The sequence below is a fragment of the Castor canadensis genome, chromosome 7 (assembly GCF_047511655.1).
Source record: "Castor canadensis chromosome 7, mCasCan1.hap1v2, whole genome shotgun sequence".
NCBI lineage: Eukaryota > Metazoa > Chordata > Mammalia > Rodentia > Castoridae > Castor > Castor canadensis.
In genome coordinates, this window is record NC_133392.1 from 77,774,241 (window position 1) to 77,789,597 (window position 15,357).

A 15,357-nucleotide genomic window follows, 5' to 3' on the forward strand; every position below is an offset into this window, starting at 1 on the left:
TCACATTATAAATATACTCCATAAATCCAAAGATAGCTCTGTGACTATGTAACTACTATGTAAATTATACTTACAAACAAATTTAGCTATGTTTCCTTATAATTGAGTAGACCATGAGAAGTAATCTCCCAAGTTCCCATGCCATTGTTAATGCCAACATTCAGGTGGATTTACTCAAGGGGCAGTAAAAGTGAAAAGAGACATGTAAGAGATAGGCATGTGCCTAAATAAGAAAACATAAAATGCTGAGCACAGCATGGTAGTCACCATTTAGTTTCCATGTCACCTGTGGCTATCTAACGATTAATTTAAAAACTGAGTTCTACAGCTGTACTTGCCATATGAAGCTCAATAGCTACATGTGCCAAATTGCTACATAAAGACAACCAAGAACATCCCCCTCTCTGCAAAAATGTCCACTGGTCGGCAGTGTGTATACGTGACAGTATCTGACTTGAAGAGATGAACGAGAACTTGAAGGGATGCCATGAGTGTAAAGTCACCCAGAAATCATCCCTCTTGCTAACTAAGTTAACCTCCAGCAAAATAATTACCACATAATCATAAAATCAAAGACTTACGGCTTAGCAGGAAGGAATCCATACGCTAAACTCTGTGATTCTTTGTGTGTGTGTGTGTGTGTGTGTGTCTGTCCATGCACTCACAAATCTTCTATTTTATTGTAGCAAAATACACAAACCCTAAAATGTACATTTTAACCATTTCAAGGGTACGGCTGAGTGGCATTATATGTATCCATAGTGTCATGCAGCCATCACCACCACCCACCTCCACAGCTTTCTCATCTTCCCAAACTGAAACTGTGCCCCCATAAAAGACCTCCCATTGCTTCCTCCTCTTGCCAACCTTCAGCAACCACTACCATGCTTTCTCTCTGTGAATGACTATGAGGTGCCACATGTAGGTTAAATCTTCTAGCATTTGTCCTCTGTTTCTCTTGGCATCATGCGCTCAAGGTCCATCCATGCCATAGCATGTGTCAGAATTTTCCTCCTTTTTAAGGTTGACTAATACTCCATTAATCGTATCTGCCCTAGTTTGTTTACTAGTCTTCTGCCCATGGACTCTTGGGTTGCTTCCACCTTTTGACTTGTTCATGATGCTGCTTTGAACACAGGTGTACAAATACCTCCTCCAGTCCCAGCTTTCCATTCTTTTGGGTTTATACCCAGAAGTGGGGTTGCTAGTTCTATTTAATTTTTGAGTAAGTGCCATATAAAATCTACCATTCTTGTAGACCAATGATACTACAGCCAGTTTTTCATTAAAATTGCACTAAAATAAAGTATACATCAGAGAGGGCCCAAATCATAAGCTCAATGAATATTCAGAAAAATATATACTCATTCATCAACATCCAGATCCAGTAACATATAAATGACTAGCATCCCCAGAGCACCCTTTGTGCCACCGCCCAGAGATACTGACAGGCTGACTCTATGGATGAGTCGTAGCTGGCTCTGAACTTTGTGTACATATATTGTTTGTGCTCCCGTGTCTGCCTGCTTTCCTCGGCATTATGCTTGTAGATCCACATTGATTTGTTGAGTGAAGCTGCAGTTTGTTAACTCTTGCTGTTGCTAATATTCTACATGAATATGCTACAATTTCCCCATTCCACTGTTAATGGGCATTTGGGTGGGTTCCAGGATTTGGCTCCCAGAGATAATGTTACGAATATTCTGGTGCACATTCTTTGGAAATAAATGTACATAATTATCTGGATTATTATGCTTTAGTATACCTGTCAAACAGATTTTCAAAATGGTACCATTTTAAGTTCCACAACAGCATTTGACAATTCCAATAAATCACATTCTTGCCATTGCATTTTAGCTATTCTGGTAACTGTGTAGTGGTGCCTCAATGTGGCTGTACTTGGCATTTCCCTGATGACAAATGAAACAGGGTGCCTTTCCTTGGGACACAGCCTCGTTTGTGTAGAAAATGTTCAAGTCTTGTGCCCATTATTCTGTTGACTCAGCTGCCTTAAAAAATGATTTATAGTTTTTTTATACAATCTAGATTCTAATCCTTTGACTCGTAAGTTCTGCAAATATCTTCTTCCACTTTTCAGCTTACCTTTTTACTCTCTAAATACCATCTTTTAATGAACAGAAGCTTTTTGTTTTTATATAATCCATTTAATAAATCTTTTTCTTTATGGCAAGCATTTTTGTGTGTTAAGTCTTTGCCTAGCCCAAGATCATGACATCTTCTCAAAGTTTTATTTTGTGCATAGTGAAATGGGTCAAGATTCATTTTATTTTCATGTAGATTAACCAAACACCATTAACTGAAAAGATTGTTCTCTCCTTAGCATCGTCTGCCACCTTTATCATGCCTTGTGAATATACACAGGTGGACCTGTTTGTTGGACCTGTTTCTGTCCCTTTGGTCTGTTTGGGCCACCTTATGCCAATACCACACGTCTTATTGCTTCAGCTTTATAACAATCTTGACATTTCTCTTTAAGATTCCATGGTTGTTCTTGGCCAAATGAGTCTTTATAAATTTCATAATCAGCTTGCTAATGACCCCTACCCTTAACCTACAACTTCTACTACATGCCCTTTACATTAAAAACCTCCCCAATTACTTAGGCCTTTAACTCTCCAATGATGTTTTATAGTTCTTAACGTAGGAAATACTGCAGAAAACTGTGCTTTTGGCTAAGACTGATTTCTATGCATTTGATTTTGACTGTAACTGGCATCTCTATTACATTTTATTTTTTATTCTTCCTGACATACAAAAATATGATAAATTTTTATATATTGACCATGTATTCAGTGATATTGATAAGTTCACATGGCAATTCCAACTGATTACCCATGAGTTCTTTTTAATTTTCTATCTAAACAATTATGCTTAGTCCATGAATAATGATGGTTTTGTTTTTTCATCTTCTCATGCTTCACATTTCCTTTCTTCCATTCTTACACTGTCCCTACAATGCTGAACAGGAAGATGACTGAACACCCTTACTGCCCTCCAGATCACTGTGTTTGTAATCTGTCCTTATCCCCCCTACTTCCAGGGAAGGACTGTCAGGTAATCGTCACGGTCACCATGTGGAAACCAGGGAAAAGGGAGCCTCAGGGAGGCATGTGGATGGCAGTTGAGGTACCACACTTATGCCTAATGCATGGTTCAGACAGTCTGACAGAGATAAAGGATGCAGCAAGGTCCACAGCTGGCAATACAGAGCTGGGCCCCTGAAGCCTGAGCTCTCAGGTTTTCAGCTCTACAGCCTCTGCAGAAGGGCAGAGAACAAAGGGTGGTGAGAAAGATCAACATTTCAAGTGATAGCTGGTGCCCAGACAGAGAGGTATCATAGGAACCAGGAACTCAAAAAAAAAAGGCAAGGCTCTATCTACAAAGACACCAAATCCTAGGTGGCTATAAAATACATTGGTAGGCGGAGGCAGGTGAGATTATTCATAGAGAGGAAACAGAAGAAGGGGCCTCAACAAGAAATCTGAGGAGACATCAGCATTTAAGATAATACCAGGAAAAGCTAGCCAAAAATAACTAATCAGCAGTAATTGGAAGGCAGAAAGAAAATCAGAAGAGAGACTGGAGTCCCTGAAGGCAGAAGAAGTACTAGCTACTGGGGACAGGCCAAGTAAACCAAGGACGAAAAGTTGCTTTCAGGTTTGAGAAGATATTAACACTGGGCAAAGTTTTACTAAAGTAGCAATAGGAAATGAAAGACAGCAATTGGTTTGAGATAGCTGGACAGAAACAAATGCCCTTTACCAATGAGAAATATGGTGCCACAGAATCAGAGAGCATTAGTCATAAGAATTAATGAATCTTGTAAGATTACACTTTACAAGTATATCTAAACTGGGACATGGTAGGTACTTGGCTGAATTCCCAGCACTTAGGAGGCTGGGCAGGAGGATCATGCATTTCAGGCCAGCTTGGACTACCTAGAGAGGTCGAAGCCAGTCTGGGCTACATAACAACCCTGTCTCAAAAAAAAATAAAATACATATATATAACATCTAATATGTTTCTATCACCTATTGTTATGTTCTTAACAATTCTTGTCTTAGTGATTAAGCTTCTAGAGCTAGTAAAAAAATATTTGTATAAAGAGCTTAAACACTAAAAAGCCTTAATCTATATTTCAAGCAGTAAATGACTGAATAGTAACCAATAATCTCTGAATACACACACACACACATATACAGAGAGAGAGAGAGATAGAAAAGATATTTAGTTTCAGAGTTTATGCATGTTTCCAAAAGACAACCACTCTAGACAGTAATTTAAATGAAATTATGGCTATGGTATAGCCTGAATGTCTTTTCTTAAATAACAGAATGGATGTTTGGAAAGCCTGCCAAAAATGTTCCTTAAAGATATGTGAGAGTAATTCTATAAATGCTGATTGATGATACTGGGCTTCCAAAATGGAATTCAATCAAGATGTTAGTTCTCTTTATCAAGTTAACTGTCTAAGAACGTTTAAGATTTCCAATTTATTAAATGTGCATCAGTAGCCTTCAGTGAACTGAACTAAAAATTTACTTTCATTCTCTAAATATCCTATATGACTTAAAGGTTTCATTCTATAGCTGATAAAATTTTCCTAGATCCATTTTGACACTAAGGCAAAGAAATGTGTTGTTCAAAGTATACGAAGGGACTAAAGAGACACCCTCCCCTGGATAGAAGCAACAGGAATTAACTCAAAAATATAGAGAGACACTCCCACATCCTCACCTGCATTCTCCTCCCCCAGGCTGGTGTGTTCCAACTCTACTTGCACCTTCATTCCTGCAAGGATGGCCTGGAGACGTTTCTGTTTTGCAGTGATCTTCTTCAGCTGCTGTTCCTTGAATAGTAAATCCCAAGTACAGAACACAGCATCTCAGTGGTTTATTGTTAAATATAAAAGGATAGTACCATGAAATTTAAAAACCTTAATCAAGAGTAAAATATAAACAAACAAATCCCCTAAATACTATGACTATAGAGAACATTATTTGAGCAACTACCACTTTCCTGAAGCAGGTCAACCGTGAAGCATTCCTGCCAGGAAGCCAGCCCTGCCCACAGGCTCTCCTCATTGAGCAGCACAATGCTTTCCAGGTGCCTGAGACTAAAGTCACATGGATTGACTGTGGGGGTAATTGTCCTCTTGGTTCCCCCCACTACCTGTACTGCATACATCACTAAACTTCTCTGTGTTTCTGAACTTAGCAGCAAATGGGCTATGGAGGGTAATGGACCACAGAGATTAGAAATAAAAACACAAAAATACAAACAGTTTAAAAAAAGTCACTCTTCTTTGGTAACTGAGCATGTCTTCTTTAATCACAAAACTTTCAAATATAAATACATTTTACAGTGCCTCTTTATCCCACCTGCCCCCAAATCCTCTTTGTCTTGTTTTCCTTGATGTCATGAGAACTTAAAAGATATGCGGCCTTACTAAAGCCTCCCAATTAACTGGGTCTGGAGTACTTAAATTGTCTTCACAAGGAAAAGAATGTTTCAAATCCATCAGTGGCACTAGCATGCATGAGGCTCTGGGTTTCATTCCTACTACCAAAAAAAAAAAAAGTTTCAACTCCAAATAAGTGTGGGGCAGGCAGGAATTCTGAACATAAACAGCACACTGCAAGGACTTATAACTGGTTATTTTGTATTTCCTTCAGAAAAATCTCATTTAAAACACTTTAAATATAGTCTATCTGCTGCTAAAGATAGGAAAATACAAAGTTTGAACCTCTCCACCCTTGAAGGATTAAAGATCTCTTCTGCACATTAATTTACATGCTCCCACAAGAGTCCAGATGTTCCCTCTCTGATTTAGGTGGACCTCATCTGCACTGAGCTAAAGCTAGCTGTGACCTTTGGTGAAGATAATGGACTAGGGCAGGGAAAGCAAAAGAGGGCCACATGAACTAGTCTATACAACCTCCAATGGGCAGCACTCAAATCAGACACAGAAGGACTCTACATGTAGCAATGAATCAACTCTAAGCACAAGGATGCTAGATGGCAGAACTGAAATGAACAACACTAGTCATTCCTATTTACTGCAATGTATTTTCACAAAGACATACATAAATCCTAAGAAATATTTCAAACCTCACAAAGCTGTACGTAAATCCTAAGAAAAGAAGTTTCAAACCTCATAAAAACAGAGCCTTCCTACCCTTAAGTTCTCCAACCCTAGTGAGGCTGGTCTGACGGTAAAACCTGAAGCAGCGATAGAGATAAAGCGTGAGACTATCACCTCTCTCAAGCTCTTGCTCCCTCTTTCTCAATAGGAAACAAAGAGGAGACATCAGTGCAAGCAAGAGCTAACAAGAAAAACAAAGTCCCCACAAAACAAGGAGACAGAGTGAGAGACAGCATGCCAACCAGGAGCAAAAGCTGATGGAAGAAAATGTGACAAGGAAATGACTCTGGAAGAGCACATGAGTGAGGAGGCATGCAAGCTACACAGGAACTACTCTCAAATATGTACATATGCATGCATGCATATATATGTATAAACATACATCTCTGTATATGTGGGTCTTTAAAACTACTGCATTACAGAGGCTGTGAAAAGGAAATAGCTGACAGATTAAACACATAAAAGCAACTCAAAATTTCTCTACTGTAATTATAAATACTTGTTTCACATCTTAAAAGTACTTTCCAGAATAGTTCCTGAATTATTAAATGGATTTAAATGGAGACTTTCTAAAAAATGTAATACTTAATGCGTTATTTGGAATCACCTTATTATACTTCTGTCGTTTTACAGAATCTAGTTTCCTGCTGATGTCTCTGTTGGTGGCTGCTTGAGGGCTAAGTTGTTCAATAATTTTATTGATTTGCCTTAAGGATGATGTGCATGACCTGAAAAATAAGATAAATTGTCTATTTTCCACTATGGTAACATTTTTATAGCATAATATAAAAAGAAAAATGCTAAAAACATGTCTCTTTCACTTCTTATGAACTAAAAGATAAAAGAAACTGAACCAAAAATGCATATTCTTAATGGTCACAAATTGATTAGAGGTGTAAGGTAACTATCACTGTTTGCCTTTTCTCTAGCTGACTTAAATCAACTCATTCCCATTTGTAAATTGAGTCATTCCTTCTACAAGCATTTTTTATGTGTCTATTTATTCAAGTGTGCAATAAGTGCTATTTTTACATGAAGAAATGCATACACAGATTTTTAAAGCCCATTTTAGAAGCTTCTTAAAGTCTAAAAGTGCTTAAACATTTTCTTATAAAAATCAGACATCTGTGACAATGTATTTCTTTTGTGTAGCTGGAAAATTCATCTACTTCAGCATTAAACTTTGTGGTATGAAGAGGAAAAAAAAATGAACTAAAAATAAAGTGCTTTTGTCTGGTGCTGGTGGCTCACGCCTACAATCGTAGCTATTCAGTAGGCAGAGATCAGGAGGATCATGGTTTGAAGTCAGCCCGGGCAAATAGTTCATGGGACCCTATCTCAAAAAAACCCATCACACAAAAGGGCTGGTGGAGTGGCTCAAGGTGTAGGCCCTGAGTTCAAGCCCCAATACTGCAAAAATACATAAATAAATAAATAATAAATTGCTCTTAAAATAGACACCAGAGAATTGTAGCTTCCAGTTTTCAATTTGTTGCTTTTATTCTTTGTGGAGTTCGGGACAAACAATTCAAGTTATTGGTCACCAAAGGCACCATACATCAGCAGCCACATAGTGTTACCCTGCCTTTAGACTCCACAGGATTCTCCTCTGTCACCACTATAGGAAGTAGTCACATTTCCAGGATCAAATGTAAAGAGTGTGTCATTACAAGGAGCTGAGGTCCTCAACACTCAAGCTCATATTATAACTCTGCAAAAGGACCTGCTACTGGAGAGGCCAAAACTTAAAAAAAAAAAAAAAAAGATTTGAACTAAAAAAAGAAAAGAGGCAAAAAGAACACAACAGGGAACTGTTAGCAAAAAGCATTTCCTTTAAGCATCAACAGCTACCCCCACACACAACCTCCCCACCAGGTAGCCACCAACTCCATAGCCTTCCTCCCACCCTAGCCTCTCACTGCAACTGCCCATTCCTCCACCCAGTCCAGTTCTCAGCTTCTCTTTCTCCTTTGCCTAGTCCTGCCTAGAACCCTGCCCAATGGCAATGAGGAGGAGGTCTAACCTACACCACTCCCCATCCTGTCCTCACCTCAGCCTGGCTTAGGTCCTCCCTTCCCTACCACTACACTATGCTCAACAGAGCCCACATCTCTCTTCTGCACAACACAAATCAAGTCTCCATGAGACTTCATCTTTCCTTACAGAGTAAAAGGTAGGACAGAAGAAAAAAGGCAAAGAGTTCATTCTCATTACTTTTAGAAATGTAAATGTGAAATATTGCCAAGAGACTGAACACTCAACTTGGGGACAGCAAGGTGGAAAGAAACTATGGACAGGGAACTGGATGCAGGGTCATTAGTATTCCTGGCATCTAAAGGAGTAAACTCCTGAAATGCAGGCACACTTCTCCTGAGATCATTGACATGCTGGTGAGTCCTAGGGTCTTTAGGACAGCCCTTCTCTTCAGGACACAAGTCAGGAAAGCTGACTGAGCCCCTAACAACCGGCGCAATGCTGCTCCTGAGGGAAAGGGTGCGAGTACAAAGACAACTGCGGGGCTGTCCTTACTGACTGTCTCCCAAGTCAGAGGTTCTATAAGTTCCCTAAATGTCTGGAATATTACAGTTCTCTATTACCTAAATATCCCTGGCATATTTAAACACAAATTCTAAATAAAGGACTGTACTCACGTGAGGTCATCCATAACCGATCGATACTCCTTCTCGGCGTCAGCGCACTGTGCCCCGCGGCTGGCCTCATGCATCGCATTGTCCACCTGCTGAAGCACACCCTGCTCTAGCACAGCCTGGTCATACACATCTATATCCAGGCCCTGCAGCTCCAAGGCCTGCACAGTAGGATCCACAGCTGGGATCTGATGTCTGTCAATGTGCAGCACGCTTGGCCCTTTCCTTGCAGTTCCTGATGCACAGCCCTCAGCAGAGGTGGACAGGTCGTGGTCAAAGGAAGGAGAGGGGAGCTGCTCTTCCACCTCTGCATCCCCACCATTCTCCTGCTCAGCTGGCACTTCTTCACTGGTACTGACACAGTTACTTTGCAAACCATCTTGCTCTTGAGTTTGACTTGAGTAAGGGATTCCTTCACGGGGCATCTTCGACAAACTATCCAAAAGGAAAAGAAAGAATCTGATAAACTTCTTGATTATATAAAATTGATCAGTATATAGTTTCTTAAATATTTTATAGTTAACACACTGATTTCTTAAATCAAGTAACAACTTCCAATTACATAAATTCAAGTTTCCAAGTGTTAATTTCTTAAAAGGGCATAAATATTTATCTCCTGATAATAACAAAGAAAGTTATCCAAAAGAGAAAGGAATGCAGTATCATCAGCAAAGGATACCTGGGCTGCCAGCTGAGAAAGCCAGCCATCCAGTCCTGAGTGATATCCATGGCACGTTCCCAAACAGCTGAAGTGGTCTGGCTACTACTGTGCTACTGTCTTCCCAGTTAGCATTTTCACTGTGCCATGGCACAAATGATTAATATTAAGAGTGGCACAGTCAACTGTAATGCATAGGATCAGTGATGTAAGGAGAAAACTTCTGGATGAATCTGGCATTACAAACTTTTAGTCTAAACATCTATCCAGTAAAGTAGAACTCTGAATAAATAAGAACCTCAGCGACATCAAAATATTCTCAGGCTGGAGGCATGACTCAAGCAGTTAGAGCACATGCATCCCTGAGTTCAAACTTCAGTAACAAAAGAAAAAATACTACATTTCAGTACACAATATAATTTCTCACCCATCATGTTGACAGGACTGACAATACCCAATACATCTTCATCAATGCTGGTGGGAATATAAATTAGCACAGCCCTTTTTGGGAGCAATTTAGCGGAATCTATCAAAATTTTAAATGCATATGATCTTTGCTTAGCAATTATAGTTCTATTTATTTATTTATTTCAGAGAAATATATGGTAAGAATATATGTTCACCCTCATGATTGGGTGGTGACTGAAAGTAGCACCTCACAGCCACTGTCTAGCACCATGAGAAAGGATTAGACTACACTGCTAGTTCAGGAAAAGAATAAAATTCAAAATTCAAAGTAAAATTTCTGCTGAATGTGTTTCATACCATCAAAAAGTTAAAAAAGCATGAGTCATAGGGCAGAAACTGTCTCTACTCAAATGTAGTGTTTCAATAGTTCAATGTAGCCACTAAGTACTTTCCATGGTACTTTTCACTTAACACGGTATAAAAGCCATGTTAAGTGAAAAAAGTCATGAACAAAGTATAAATGCATTTATATTGAAATGGTATATATGCATCTGTGTGTATGGAGTGCACACAAAAAGATCTGAAAACATGCACCCTAAACTGCAACAGGGGAGCATGTAGAACAGGGAGCAACAAAGGGGACTTTCTACATTTTATCCATACAGTTTGAAGGAGGACATACTAGTTACCTGTGTAACCGTCTAATAAAAACATTCAAAAGCAACATAATAACCAAAAAACAGACTTGCTTTTTAGCAAGCAGGAATAAACTAAGGCTTTTTATTTTTTTCAGCACTGAACCTTTTATTTCTATGAAATGATCACAAGTTCACACACACACAACCCACTCATTCTTCATTAAATAAAACAAACCCAGCAACCAACACTGGAATATAAAGACGCCAAGAATTTATCATCTGCCCAGAATGGCTCACTTTCTACAGAAGCCTATCAGTAACATAGTAAGGAAGGCCAGCAATGGGGGCATAGATAAGAGGTCAAGCGAACTCAATGAGGAGGAAACAATGCACCATCCAGGCCCAAGAAGCATGATCTGAACCCTTGACCCACAGGCTGATACAGAGGAGGTGCTCAACATTTGCTGAAAGGAAGAAAGGTTCAGGTAACAAGTCCAAAATAAAAAGGTTGGTCTCGGTAACTGAATCAGCAGCAAATTCAGTCACAAAATGAGACTCTGAGAAAAGCAGCAGACAGGAAGCATGAAAAGGGATGCTGAGGAGCTTCAGAGTCACCAATACTAGTATATCACAAGGTCAGAATGCAAATCTGAGCGTGAGGGAGAGATCTGGACAGGATGTGGGCACACTAACAGCACAAGCAGTCCCAGGGTTCCCAAGGCTCTGGCAAGTACCAGAGGTCATCACTTTGAAGGGAAAGAAGAGGCTAACACTGAAAGGGTTTAAAGTGAGCATTACACGGTTCCTCCCTTTTGGGACCTTCCAATTATTTTCAGGAGAAAGGCTCAGGTGGGTCTCCCTTTGCCAACAGATGGGGCAGGGTTCTAGTTCAATGTAAGAGCTAGAAACACTTCTGCTTTTATCATTTTTATCTGTATGCATACAAGGACTTTTTTAATTAAAAAAACTGTCAATTCAACAAAAACACTGATAGTATTATAGCACAAAGACAAGGTTATAAATGACAAAGTGTAGGGGAAACTTCTGATAAAAATGGGAAATGATAGGGCATGATCACATAAGGAAATCAGGAAGGGTTCAGTGGACTTGGACACTAAGCAGGTTACTGATTATCTTAACAAAGTAAGTTTCAATGGAGCAAGAGATAATAAAAAAAGGACTCTAGCGCGTTATGAAGTCAACAGATGAGGCAATGGAGGCCACAATGGGGTGGCCTAGCCCTTTAAGGAGCCTGGCTATAGGAGAGAAACACTTGGAGTGATAAAGTGATAATGATTTTGTTGGGAAGTGGGGACAAAATGAAGGCAAGAAAAAACTATAAAATGTAATGAGTGGAGGAGATATCTGGAGATGACCTACCCAGTTGTGCAGCAACATGGGAAGGTCTACAGAAGGTGTAAACAGAAGGCATGACACACCTTTCTCTGACTCTGGCCAAAGGGTAACTCCTGCTGTGCCTACATCTGTAGGTGCAGAGGAAAGCTAAAGTAGACCATAGAGAAAATATCCCATAATGTAGGACATTTGGGCATTCTCTGGGTCAGGGGACAAAGTTGGGATGGGAGCTGGAGAAGAGTAAGAGTCTAGAACAAACGTCTATTAGAAAACAAAAGGTTGGTGATGGGAGTGAATATTGTGGGTAATGGCCCCTCCAAATCAAGGATTTTCAACACTCCGAAACACTGTACAATTTCCTTCTCCAATAATGAGCAGTTCTGGGGGAAATGTCATTATTAGGGATTTTCGGAGTAGACGTGGCAGAAAAAAAGAACCCTGAAGTTAAAGATTCTGGAAGTAACAGTTTGGGCCCATGCCTGAGTAGGTTTTAAAAAAAGAAGTCCAGAGGGGACTAAAAATGGAAGTAAGAGGCCAAGAAGGCAGTTATCATCTGACTATAGCAAGAAAAATAAGTCTCCAGGGGGTGAAAGTTGGAAACGAGAAGGTTTTCATCAGAAAGTTAAAGAACAGTTTCAGAAGTAAAATAACTCATACCTTGGAATAGTTATTGAGAGTCAATTACACTAGGCAACATAGTAGGCAAACAAGGTCCTGTCCCCTCAGAACTTAGTCTCTTGGGGAAGCCATTTAAAAATTACATACAATGCAACTGTGGTGACTGCCATAAATGAGCAAAGCACAGAAACCTAATTCAAACTTCGGAGGTAGTTGTGAGGTCAAGGCCTCTCTGATAAAGTGACATTTGAGCCAGTGCCTGAAGGATGAATAGGATTCAGTCAGGCTAAAAGCAGAGTTAACACCATGCCATAAGACAACATGTGTAATTCCTAACGCTACAAAGTGCTGCTGATTTTGGGAAAATGGAAGAGGCTGGAACACAGTGAGAATTCTTTATTTTTACTTTGGGTCAAAGACAGTCAATTCATTTTGTAAATGTTACAGACTATCTTCTAATACACTACAAGGCTTAATCGTCTGGAAGAACATCTTTACTGTCCTCCCTCCCCTTTGCGCACTGGGGCGTCTGTGGCCAGGGACAAGCTGTACCCTGGTTTGGATACTTGTACACATGCAAGGCTCTGAGAAGAGGCATGTTCTCTCACGGGTCTGGGAAAACGTGAACTTGGATTTTACTCCAAGGGTGCAATGGAATGACTTCGAAGAGTTCTAAGCTGGGTTATGACGGCGTGATCCGTGCAATGTCTGTAAAAGACCAGTTGGGCTACTGTATGGATAATGGGTTGGAGAAGGAGCAAGGAGATGATACTGGGAGATACTGGGAGATGGGACGAAAAACGACTACAGCTTGGAACAGGGCGACGCTCTGTGGGAAAAAGGTTACAGCATTCACATTCGACCGTTCAATCCTCCTTCACATACTCCATCAAGGCACAAGGCGCCGGACATGTATCACCCGACTTTCACAAACTCCAGTATTTTAACGATATCAGACAGCGCCCAGCTGACCCTGTACGTAGGGCCTGACTCGAGGGCCCGACCAGTTGATGCCTGGCGGGGCACCCCAAATGTCCCCACCCCACCCCCCACAGGTGAGCGCACGCGCCGCGGCGTCACTTCCGGTGCAGGTACACCTGCCGGAAGGGACGCCCGGACCGAGGATTGCTCGACCAGCCGCTTGTTCCCTCACGGGATTAGAGGCCAGGGCGCGGGGTCGCGACTTCCTGGAGAACCTAACTACCCTCACCCGACACTCAGCTGGACCGCCAAACACTCACCCCGGGCCGCGCGGCTGCCCGACGTAAACGGAGACGCCACAGCTGCCACCGCCGAGGAAAGTAACGTGACCAGCTTGGCGCATGCGCCCTAGACCCGCCGTAAGCACCGCCCCCAACACGCGGCGGGACGGACGGCGCATGCGCGAGCTGCGGAATTTGGAAGCAAAAGGACCTGTGCTGGAAGCCGCTGGCTTTCCACCTCGCGCAAGTGTGGGACTGTGCTGTCTGCCGCTGGGCATCGAACGGCTTGAAACCCACGCTCAGTCCCAATGAGGAATAAGGCGGTTATAAGAATTAAGAGATGTTTCAAGCGGGCGCTAGTGTATCCTAGCTACTCAGGAGGCAGAGATCAGAAGTATTACGGTTCGAAGCCAACCCTGGGCAAATAGTTTGCTCACCCCCATCTCGAAAATACCCAACACAAAACAGGATGGCAGAGTGGCTGAAGTGGAGAACGCCTGCCTAGCAAACATGAAACCTTGCGTTCAAACCCCAGTACCATCAAAAATAGAAAAGTTAAAAAGATGTTTCAGACAGAGAAGGGTATACAGGTTGGGCCGTGCAGATGTAAATGCTTACAGTTAACCATGAACCTTCATGAGTGAGCGAGCTAATTCTATTTGAGCGCTTCCCTTGCCAGTCGCCTTGTGCAGTAGGCAAGGCATCATTATCTCTATGTGTCACCTGGCATGCATCTCCAAACAGGTGAAGGGTAGCAAGGTCTTACCTCAGTAACCTCCCATACACACCTAAGCCGGGCAGTGTGTGATCTGCATAAATGTCTTTAGTGCATTAGATCAATCATTTAATATCCATCCTCAGATCTGAGTGGTTGAGAGGATTTTGAGTCAGGTAAGTATTTTAGCTTGGAGCATTTGAAGTGATGGGATGTCTGCACTTAAGTGTGGAACAAAAGGAGGAAGCCAAGTTTCGCCTGAGGAAAGAAAAAAGAAGTTGTACCAAACAGGGAATTTAGCCAAAGGATATCATCACTAGGAAAGGGTGGCTCCCTGAGGATCTGAAGCAGAAACTCCTGTGGAGCATAGTGGACTGTGGAGGGGATCTTTGGGGCCTTGTAGGTAGACTGTGTCTTCCTCATTTTGAAACCTGAAATCAAACAATAGGAAAAGAAAGTTGGGAATTTTACTTCTGTAGCAGCCCCAACCTACATGGACCTCTGCTCATCCTACATAAGACCTTGAATGATAGGAGAGCATGATGACAAAGAGTAAGTAAGGGAAGGGGGGCCATTAATCTGCTTAAAGCAGATATGCAGGCCTGAAATACCAAGGTAATACCCCATTGTACTATCAATATACACTTTTTTTAAGAAATGAAGGGCAGGAGGGTTAAACAGGTGTTTTCCAGGGATGGGTACCAGTGGGAGGGGGGAGGGCATAAGGAAAGGGTGAATGAGTTAATATGGTGGATTTTTTAAATTCATATATGAAAATAGAAGAATGAAACCTGTTGACATTGTTCTAAGGGGGAGGGGAGAATAATGGTGGGAATAAATATAAGAAATATTGTAAGTATGTATGTAGATATTATAATGTATCCCCCAGTACAACTATTATATACTGATATAAAATTTTCAAAATTAAAAAAAAGAATTCTGGTGATT

General features: G+C 41.1%; 1 protein-coding gene across 2 annotated transcripts in view; it reads right to left on the minus strand.

Annotated features, from left to right (window-relative positions):
• The window catches only part of Ercc6 (ERCC excision repair 6, chromatin remodeling factor), an 80,122-nt gene extending 66,286 nt beyond the window's left edge, over positions 1-13,836 (minus strand). The window contains exons 1-4 of one of the 2 annotated variants that reach the window (XM_020160123.2): positions 13,734-13,836; positions 8,818-9,249; positions 6,774-6,894; positions 4,759-4,870 (exon numbers count right to left, since the gene is read on the minus strand). In XM_020160123.2, the coding sequence (XP_020015712.2) occupies positions 4,759-4,870; positions 6,774-6,894; positions 8,818-9,249; positions 13,734-13,816 (748 nt within the window). In that variant the 5' untranslated portion in view covers positions 13,817-13,836. Of the gene's footprint in view, positions 1-4,758; positions 4,871-6,773; positions 6,895-8,817; positions 9,250-13,733 lie in introns of those variants that run through there. The other variant, XM_074079407.1, reaches the window with a different exon arrangement.
• Between the last annotated feature and the right edge of the window lie 1,521 nt (positions 13,837-15,357).